An 11293-nucleotide genomic window follows, 5' to 3' on the forward strand; every position below is an offset into this window, starting at 1 on the left:
GTCTTCACTGTTCCCTTCCGCTAGCTTCTCCACTGGCCTTTCAGTAAAAAAATAAAAATCGAGGAAAGAAGCACCTTGCTCTTTGAAAAAAAAAATATATATATATATATTTTTTTATTATGAACACAATACAAAAAAAACCTTGCTCTTGCTCGCTGGATAAAAAATTAGGCTAGTGTTCACGATGAACTGGCGGGAAGTTTGAATGTCGTGAGCTTCTTTGGTGTGATGTGATCACATAGGCTGGTGGTAAAATGCAATAAACGGGAATGCTTTGTTCTCCCCACACTCTACGTTCCTAGCCCACGCCCAATGTTTATTTTTACAATGCCTAATGTTAGAATGTGATTGCTGGTAAAGTGACATAAGTTGCAAGGAGTGAAATGCACAGTAATAGTTGAACCGAGACGGCAAGCAGGCTGTGTGCCCCTGGCTGTCAAGCAAATAAAATAATGTAATTGTGCTGCCTGGCAATTATATGTATAGCATTTACTTTTACTCAAGTATGGCAATTGAGTCCTTTTCCCACCATTGTTAGGCTACTTGAGTACATTCAAATTGATACTTTTACTCTAGTATTTTACTGGGTGACTTTCAGTTGAGTAATTTATTAAGTTAACTTTACTTTTACTTGTTCAACCATCAGTGGGCTGAACTTTTTCCGTACAGCTGCCAGTTTGTTTTTAGCTTTTGTCAACAGGGGGCAGCAAAGGCTCATTAATAGGAATTCAGGTACAGAACTACATTTTGCAGTAGCTTGGTGGTAGTGTAACTAAATTCAAATCGTAGTATTCAGCAGCTATTTTACCATGCAGCTACTGGACTACACAATATATTTTTTGTATATAACATGTAAGCAATAATTTTCTTGCTTATTCTCAATTTAAAGTTTTAAATAGTAAATGACTAACTGATAGCATACTACCCAAAGTGATCTGTCTTGCCATTGTAGGCAATTCCCCTAGCTTGTTGTAGAGGACAATTTGGGAAATGGGAGGCTAGGAATATGGCAGTTATTCACAGCCAGGTCATGTAGACCACCTGCCTCTTCACAGAATCTTATTGTAATTAGCCACACATTGCCCTTTGGTGGGCAAAGCTAGCTATCAATTGTCAGTAACCATGGTACCCTAAATTAAGTGTAATTTTTTAAATTACAATGAAACCCATCAAAGCACTTGAATCTCCAGCTTTTGCTTTAAACCAGTGGGAAGTAATACCTCAAAGGATTTAACATATATATAAAAATTTTATTAAATAGCATCGTTTCATTACAAGTGCGACAATATACCATGTTTCTTACACATTGTCAAACACACCTCATGTAATCAATTTAAGATACGTTGTATTATTGTTTGTATAATAACATCTCAAAGCTATGAAAGGAAACTGATGACAAAATAACCTAAATACCTTTATTTTGCCTTTATGGCTTCAAGAATTAAAACACATATTTGGTCACTTTTGAAAAAAGCTGAGGAAACTTAAGGTCCTCCCCTGAGACGCAGCACAAGATGGAGGGTGGATTCTTTCTGGATGTTGTAGTCTGAGAGGGTGCGGCCATCTTCTAGCTGCTTGCCGGCAAAGATCAGCCTCTGCTGGTCTGGGGGGATGCCCTCCTTGTCCTGGATCTTGGCCTTCACGTTCTCAATGGTGTCGCTTGGCTCAACCTCGAGGGTGATGGTCTTGCCTGTCAGGGTTTTGACAAAGATCTGCATGCCTCCCCTGAGACGCAGCACAAGATGGAGGGTGGATTCTTTCTGAATGTTGTAGTCTGAGAGGGTGCGGCCATCTTCTAGCTGCTTGCCGGCAAAGATCAGCCTCTGCTGGTCTGGGGGGATGCCCTCCTTGTCCTGGATCTTGGCCTTCACGTTCTCAATGGTGTCGCTTGGCTCAACCTCGAGGGTGATGGTCTTGCCTGTCAGGGTTTTGACAAAGATCTGCATGCCTCCCCTGAGACGCAGCACAAGATGGAGGGTGGATTCTTTCTGGATGTTGTAGTCTGAGAGGGTGCGGCCATCTTCTAGCTGCTTGCCGGCAAAGATCAGCCTCTGCTGGTCTGGGGGGATGCCCTCCTTGTCCTGGATCTTGGCCTTCACGTTCTCAATGGTGTCGCTTGGCTCAACCTCGAGGGTGATGGTCTTGCCTGTCAGGGTTTTGACAAAGATCTGCATGCCTCCCCTGAGACGCAGCACAAGATGGAGGGTGGATTCTTTCTGAATGTTGTAGTCTGAGAGGGTGCGGCCATCTTCTAGCTGCTTGCCGGCAAAGATCAGCCTCTGCTGGTCTGGGGGGATGCCCTCCTTGTCCTGGATCTTGGCCTTCACGTTCTCAATGGTGTCGCTTGGCTCAACCTCGAGGGTGATGGTCTTGCCTGTCAGGGTTTTGACGAAGATCTGCATGCCTCCCCTGAGACGCAGCACAAGATGGAGGGTGGATTCTTTCTGGATGTTGTAGTCTGAGAGGGTGCGGCCATCTTCTAGCTGCTTGCCGGCAAAGATCAGCCTCTGCTGGTCTGGGGGGATGCCCTCCTTGTCCTGGATCTTGGCCTTCACGTTCTCAATGGTGTCGCTTGGCTCAACCTCGAGGGTGATGGTCTTGCCTGTCAGGGTTTTGACGAAGATCTGCATGCCTCCCCTGAGACGCAGCACAAGATGGAGGGTGGATTCTTTCTGGATGTTGTAGTCTGAGAGGGTGCGGCCATCTTCTAGCTGCTTGCCGGCAAAGATCAGCCTCTGCTGGTCTGGGGGGATGCCCTCCTTGTCCTGGATCTTGGCCTTCACGTTCTCAATGGTGTCGCTTGGCTCAACCTCGAGGGTGATGGTCTTGCCTGTCAGGGTTTTGACAAAGATCTGCATGCCTCCCCTGAGACGCAGCACAAGATGGAGGGTGGATTCTTTCTGGATGTTGTAGTCCGAGAGGGTGCGGCCATCTTCTAGCTGCTTGCCGGCAAAGATCAGCCTCTGCTGGTCTGGGGGGATGCCCTCCTTGTCCTGGATCTTGGCCTTCACATTCTCAATGGTGTCGCTTGGCTCAACCTCGAGGGTGATGGTCTTGCCTGTCAGGGTTTTGACGAAGATCTGCATGCCTCCCCTGAGACGCAGCACAAGATGGAGGGTGGATTCTTTCTGGATGTTGTAGTCCGAGAGGGTGCGGCCATCTTCTAGTTGCTTGCCGGCAAAGATCAGCCTCTGCTGGTCTGGGGGGATGCCCTCCTTGTCCTGGATCTTGGCCTTCACGTTCTCAATGGTGTCGCTTGGCTCAACCTCAAGGGTGATGGTCTTGCCTGTCAGGGTCTTCACGAAGATCTGCATCTTTGCACCTGAAACAGAGTGAAAATTCAGTTAATCATAACAATAATGCAAATTATATGTCCCTATTGAATTAGTGTACCACTCAATACTAATGTCCATTGTTAACACAAAGTGAAGTAACACCTCAAACTTGCTTTCCTGGTGCCAACAACTTTTAATTTAATGTATTTGCCATTATGCAAGCTCAAATTTGTTGGGACTGTAACCCAAAATTTTATTACAACTAAACCAAGATACCACAGCCTGTAGTTTCCAAGTGGAACAAATTAGTCAAGTGGGCAGAGCCAAGCATGAGGTAGCTAGATCCTATTAGGTGTTCTAGCATGCATTTGCATATATCAGTGTAGTAACTCAATTCGCCTTTGAACTCCTAAACGTGATTTAAGACTTTTACACGGTAAAGGCTATAGGAAAAAATAACGTAGTCAACTCTGTTCATAAGATTTTATCTTCTGGAACAGAACTTTAAGATAAAATGTTACGTCGATGAGAACGTGTAAAATGTAATCCAAAATACATCTTCTCCCACTGGGCTTGGATGCGTCACATTTATACATCCGGTGAAATAGCTGTCTCTTTGTTCTATCTGTGGCGTAACGCTAACCGTTTGGATTCCGTACCGACGCCATCTTCCCCACCACTAACTAGTGTGCCCTTTGTTCACCCGGCTAGCGAAGCAGCATAAAAATGGAGGAGAAAACTAACAACCGTCGCTACGGCTAACAAACTTCCAGGGAGAAATATTACCCGAAAACTTTCACTTGTACAATTGAGGCCTAAAAAATAAAAATGGTTAAGGCACAAAAATTTAATATTTTGTGAGGTTAGAGCGAAACACGGTTGTTCTAACGTTACCGGAATGGTGTTGAACAACCGTGTTTTCGCTCTTCCCTGACAATATTTTTGTTGTTGTTGTGCCTTACTCATTAAAAAAAAAGCAAGTAAATCCAGCCCATTAGTTAACTAACAAAATACTATCTGTATTTTTTTTCAACGCTAAACTTCGACATATTAAATCAGTGTACTTACGATTGACCTCAAAGAAAACTTCACGAATTTGTCTCTAATAATTCTTCTTGCTTCTACGTTCAATATATTTCATGTATTGTATTTATACAAAGAAAACGTTGTGACGTAGAAAGCGTCATGTGACAATATCCATCCGCTATTGAAAACATAGTCCGTTCTGTAACCTGTACATTTACGATTTACATTGCATTAATCAATTTCGATTGCAATAAATATTCATATTATAACACATATACAAATTCTCGATTAGGACAAGGTGATTTAAAAACATTACTCGCGGCGGAGTCACATTTATCTGCTGTGTGCTGAGATTTCTCTAGAAATTGCTGGAACGATCCACATGAAGAACCCATCCTCCGAATCTGTGATTGGACGCTTGTTTGTCTGAATAACGATTGGTGGATGCTAATGTATCGCTGCGTTGGAATGTGAATGTTTTCAAACTTGTCTGACGGTACCATGAACTTTCCAAACAACACTGATATGAAAAACAAAATGTTTTGTGTCATTTCCGATCAACTGTAAAAACAGTTTGAGGCTCAAATTATCATTTGCCCTGTTCAGTGTTGGGGGATTATTGATGAAACAATGGAAACTTTTTAGACAATATGTACTGTCTGTCTCATATCCTCCTATTGATATAGGCCTACTCACACTGTATCAATACCAAGACAATCCCTTCGTTAAAGCTATATGGCACAACCTATCAAATACCACTATTTGTCAGTTGTTCGCATTTGTTTCTGTAAACATAATACATAAAGAGCAAATATCATGGCATTTCTCAATCCTAAAAAAGCAACTAGTAGCAGACCTTTTCATCCAACATACTTCTTAATATAGAGCAGAAACATGCAGCATGAGGTCCAGCCTCCAGCAGATGGGAACGTGTTTCCCAACATATGCTTCCAGCTGCTTTGTCTGCACATGTAAAGTAGGCCAGGCTGAAAAAGCTGACACTACTTCGTCCATGAGCCAGACCCCCAAATTTGGGCAGTCGAGCTCACTTGGGCCTAAAAGGTTTCACAGTGATTTTCTTGAAGGTCTATGTCCCTTGAGTTGGAAAATGTGTGATAGCAGTGCAGCAATGGTAGCTTTCTCTATGTTATCACTCTTTCTTTCATACATTTTTTATTTAACCTTTATTTAACTTGGCGAGTCAGTTAAGAACAAATTCTTATTTACAATGACGACCTACCAAAAGGCAAAAAGCCTCCTGCGGGGATGGGGACTGGGACAAAAAAAACATATATAGGACAAAACACACATCACGACAAGAGAGACACCACAACACTACATAAAGAGAGACCTAAGACAACAACATGGCAGCAACTCATGACAACACAGCATGGTAGCAACACAAGATGACAACAACATGGTAGCAACACAACATGGCAGCAGCACAACATGGTAAGTCACTGGCTTACTGGTGCTCTTCCATGCCGTCCCTAGGAGGGGTGTGCGTCACTTGAGTGGGTTGAGTCACTGACGTGATCTTCCTGTCTGGGTTGGTTTCTTCCTAGGTTTTGGCCTTTCTATGGAGTTTTTCCTAGCCACCGTGCTTCTACACCTGCAATGCTTGCTGTTTGGGGTTTTAGCCTGGGTTTCTGTACAGCACTTTGAGATATCAGCTGATGTAAGAAGGGCTATATAAATAAATTTGATTTGATTTGATGGTAGCAGCACAAAACATGGTACAAACCTTATTGGGTACAGACAACAGCACAAAGGCAAGAAGGTAGAGACAACAATACATCATGCGAAGCAGCCACAACTGTCAGTAAGAGTGTCCATGAATGAAGAGATGGAGATAAAACTGTCCCGTTTGAGTGTTTTTTGCAGCTCATTCCAGTCGCTAGCTGCAGCGAACTGAAAAGAGGAGCGACCCAGGGATGTGTGTGCTTTGGTTTCATCCCTCCATCCCATTCATTTTTCCTATAGGGATTTGACCCTATGGCAAACAATGTCAGTATACAAAGTTATTGCTCACATATAACCTTTAGTCATATATCATTGAAAAGCTTAAATTCACAGCTATCCATCAGACACCTTTTTTGGAATGTTCAGGTCAACAGACCCTCTAGGGTACATGTCAGAATGACCTGTATAAATCGCTTAAAAAAGGAAACTGATACATTTTAATATTTGTTTGACAAGTGGTTCTGAAAGGTCGTGAAATTACCTTTCAAATGATATATAATAAAGCCAACTAAGAAAACACCAGCTACAACTATTGTTTCAAAATAGCCCATATTGTGCCATTGACATGAGAATATTGGAAGCTTAGCCATAGAATTCCATATAGTGGGGCAGCTATGTTTTTGGATTGTAACTTTGGTGATAGAGGCACCATATTTCACACAGACAGATAGAACAAGGTTTGAAAAAGATTTGTAGATACAGGGCCATCACAGGATTCACGTATTAACCCCACAAAAGCCTTTTAACAACTCAATGGGGTCTCATTGGATCAATTTTGCATGACCATACCTGTATGAAATATAATTGTAGTATGAATGTGTGACAGGTATAAAGATGTTAAATGATTCACAGAATTGTGGTAATGTGCCCCAAAAGTTGTCTGAATCACTGATTTCTGAAAATGTCATGATCAATAATTGCAATATTAATTACAATAGCAATAATTACAATACAATAGCTTCAAGTTCCTTGGTGTCCACATCACCAACAAACTAACATGGTCCAAGCACACCAAGACAGTTGTGAAGAGGGCACGACAAAATCTATACACCTCAGGACACTGAAAAGATTTGGCATGGGTCCTCAGATCCTCAAAAGTTTCTACAGCTGCACCATCTAGAGCATCCTGACTAGTTGCATCACTGCCTGGCATGGCAACTGCTCGGCCTCCGACCGCAAGGCACTACAGATGGTAGTGCAAACGGCCCAGTACATCACTGGGGCCAAGCTTCCTGCCATCCAGGACCTCTATACCAGGCGATGTCAGAGGAAGGCACTAAAAATTGTCAAAAACTCCAGCCACCCCAGTCATAGACTGTTCTCTCTGCTACCGCACGGCAAGCGGTACCGGAGTGCCAAGTCTCGGTCCAAGAGGCTTCTAAACAGCTTCTACCCCCAAGCCATAAGACTCCTGAACATCTAGTCAAATGGCTACCCAGACTATTTGCAGTGCCCCCCACCCCCACACCCTCTCTCTACACCATGACAATGCATAGTCACTTTAATAACTCTACCTACATGTACATACTACCTCAACTAACCGGTGCCCCCGCACATTGACTCTGTATCGGTACCCCCCTGTATATAGTCTTGCTTTTGTTATTTTTTACTGCTGCTCTTTAATTACTTTTTACTTTTATCTTTATTTTTTTTTAACTGAATTTTTGGTTAGGAGGTCATAAGTAAGCATTTCACTGTAATGTCTACACCTGTTGTATTCGGCGCATGTGACTAATACAATTTGATTTGATTTGATCCTGTTAAAAGTTTTCATAAAACAGAGGACTAGAAACTCCATAAGGATGCCAATAGGTTTTAAACTAATATCTTGATGATGAGAGCAGCAAACTATTACACATAGCTAGTCTTAATTAAGATGTATTCTTACTATGGGCCCATAGCAGATTGGTCTGTTACTAGAATACTAAAAGTTATATAATTGGCCTCAACAGGTTGAACAATTAATTTTACTACATTGTAATGGAATGTACGGGACAGGTTTATAGCCCTTATAATGAAAGGAGTTAAAGGATAACATTGTTTATCATGTTAATCAGCCCACATCCCTGACTATTTACATGTATAAATCAATTTGACATGTTTGAAGATTAAGTATTGCAATTAAGGATGAAACATATTCAGAAATGATTCAATTATATTTCATACAGGTATGGTTATGCGAAATCGATCCAACCATTGAGTTGTTTAGCGGCCATATTGGAAAAAGCCTTCTGTGGGATTAATACATGAATCTTGTGATGGCCAACAAGAGGCAAACCCTGTTCTTGTCACGACTTCCGCCGAAGTCGGTCCCTCTCCTTGTTCGGGCGGCGTTCGGCGGTCGATGTCACCGGCCTTCTAGCCATCGCCGATCCTCTTTTCATCTTCCATTTGTTTTGTCTTTGTCTTACACACCTGGTTTCAATTCCCCAATTACTTGTTCATTATTTAACCCTCTGTTCCCCCATGTTTGTTTGTGAATAATTGTTTATTGTATTGTGGTCCGTATTTGTGGCCTTGTATTTACACTACACGTATTGTTTTATTATTGAGTAAAATTGCTTTCATTACTCATATCTGCTGTCCTGCGCCTGACCTCACCAGTTACACACAGACGCACTACAGTTCTAGCTACGTGTGTGAAATGTGGTGCCTCTATCACTAAAGTTACAATCCAAAAACATAGCTTCCCCACTACATGGGATTCTATGGCTAAGCTTCCAACATTCTAATGTCAATGGCACAATATGGGCTATTTTTTAACAATAGTTGTTGCTGGTACTTTCAAAATTGGTGATATTATATATAATTTGAAAGGTAATTTCATGACCCTTCAGAACCACTTGCAAACAAAGATTAAAATGTATCTGGGTTTCCTTTTTTGATTAAAGGGTATATGTGAGCAATAACTTGTTGTATACTGACATTGTTTGTCATGAGGTAAAATCCCTATGGGAAAAATGCATGGGATGGAAGGATGGAAGAAAGACTGATAACACATTGCTGCACTGGTATAACACATTTTCCAACTCTTAGGGACATACTGTAGACCTTCAAGAAAATCACTATGAGACATTGTCAGCCCAAGTGAGCCCAACCAACCTCCCTGGGCCCTGGCTCATGGACTAACTGCCAGTAAGGCTCTCTACCTTTCCTGCTCTGCCTAGAGAAATGAATGAGATATCTAGAGACAAAGCAGAATGATTAAAAAAGAAACGTACAGGTTTGAAGGGAATAAGTATTTTCAGAGTAACCAACGTCAGGATTGTAATAGGCTAGTCATAGCGTTGTACAAACTGTCTGAACAACCCTCATGGTAAATACAGGTTTCTTGGTAAGAGAACACAAGTAAGTGCTGCCAAATAAATGTACAAAAAAAAACAATACACGGTGTCACTCATCAAAATTAATTACATTGTTTCATCTTTGAGCTACTCCTTTGACTCCTGATTCAGGGTGAGATACATATCAACCCAGTTGTAATCTTTACCATCCTGGCCCAATAGCAATCTGGTTTGGATTGATATTACACTCTTGATGGAGTTTGTGAATTATTTTCCATAACCATCACAGACTTTTCTTTTAATACATTATTTAACACATTGTTCCTGTAGCGGCTAGATGTTCTTTATTATTTGGCCATCATATTTGCCACCAATGCTCCTTATAGGACACATCCCTGCACTCTATACTCCTCTGTAAATTGGTAATCTCTGTATACCCATCGCAAGACCCACTGGTTGATGCTCATTTATAAAATCCTCTTAGGCCTCACTCCCCCCTATCTGAGATATCTACTGCAGCCCTCATCCTCCACATAGAACATCCATTCTGCCAGTAACATTCTGTTAAAGGTCCCCAAAGCTCACACATCCCTGGGTCGCTCCTCTTTTCAGTTCGCTGCAAATAGCGACTGGAACGAGCTGCAAAAAACACTAACAGTTTTATCTCCTAATTCAAAGACTCAATCACGGACACTCTTACTGTCAGTTGTGGCTGCTTCACCTGATGTATTGTTGTCTCTACCTTCTTGCCTTTGTATTGTTGTCTGTACCCAATAATGTTTGTATCATGTTTTGTGCTGCTACCATGTTGTGTTGCTACCATGTTGTTGTCATCTTGTGTTGCTACCATGCTGTGTTGTCATGTGTTGCTGCCATGCTATGTTGTTGTCTTAGGTCTCTCTTTATGTAGTGTTGTGGTGTCTCTCTTGTCGTGATGTGTGTTTTGTCCTATATTTTTATTTTTAATCCCAGCCCCCGTCCCCGCAGGAAGCCTTTTGCCTTTTGGTAGGCAGTCATTGTAAATAGAATTTGTTCTTAACTTACTTGCCAAGTTAAATAAAGATTAAATGCTATAGTCCTTCTGTTTTATTTCAAGAAGAGGCACAGACTGGTGTCATAATGACCAAGCAGTTATCATCAGCTATTTTTAGGCACACTGATTTGGCAGTATGAAGGTATCTGTGACATGGTCATACAGAGCACCTTCTAGACACTTTAGCTAGAATATACAGTACATGTTAACTTATAATATTTGTGACATTATCAAATTCAAGCATTGTCATTTAATGTGAACAGTCAGTGTTTTGAGCAGCTGAGGGTCAAGTTTGATATTCTTCTGCCTTCCAGGGAATCAATAACTGGCCAACTGTATATTGAGGGTAGGGAGTGGTTTGGTTTGTCTGGTCTGTCATTTAGGTCAGTCACAGTATTCTCATAAGGATACACAGCATGCACTATGGACTGTTGGTTCTTCATGTGACTCAATCCCAACGCGTGATCGCCACGTCACTCTTTCCTCAAGACTAGTTGAGCTTATCTGGAATGTGTTTGTGCAAGCCTGCTGTACTTTGCAACCCAGTCTGGCTGTTTGTAATTATGGGAGGGAGGACAATTTTTCATGCAAAACATGTTCCATAAGTCTATGTTGAGTACTGTATGTAAAGAACTGCTTCATGTAAATGATAGTTTTATAAAATATGAGAAGCGATTGACTAGGGATCTCACAACAGACAGACGTGGATATACGTTTATTGTGTACTATGGTAACCACAGCCCTTTTTGGATAGCGTTCTTATAACCCTCTACTCAATTATGTAAATCATCCCTATTAATTAGAAATGTATTGTTCTTTATTCATGAGATAATACAATCAAATCTTGTGGTGAATAGCATAAATTATAATTAAATTAAACTTGTTTGTTTGAATGTTTGTCTGTCAACTGTTAGTTACCAAGCTACAAATGA

At 41.5% G+C, this 11293-nt stretch overlaps 1 protein-coding gene across 1 annotated transcript; it reads right to left on the minus strand.

The window, feature by feature from the left end:
• Nucleotides 1-1229: 1229 nt before the first annotated feature.
• Nucleotides 1230-4448, minus strand: ubb (ubiquitin B). Its single transcript, XM_029627670.2, has 2 exons — nucleotides 4344-4448; nucleotides 1230-3322 (listed from the first exon to the last, which is right to left on the minus strand). Exon 2 carries the CDS (start codon nucleotides 3312-3314, stop codon nucleotides 1485-1487), a length of 1830 nt encoding a protein of 609 aa, XP_029483530.2. The 5' UTR covers nucleotides 3315-3322; nucleotides 4344-4448; the 3' UTR covers nucleotides 1230-1484.
• Nucleotides 4449-11293: the final 6845 nt, after the last annotated feature.

Source organism: Oncorhynchus nerka, linkage group LG22 (genome assembly GCF_034236695.1).
Source record: "Oncorhynchus nerka isolate Pitt River linkage group LG22, Oner_Uvic_2.0, whole genome shotgun sequence".
NCBI lineage: Eukaryota > Metazoa > Chordata > Actinopteri > Salmoniformes > Salmonidae > Oncorhynchus > Oncorhynchus nerka.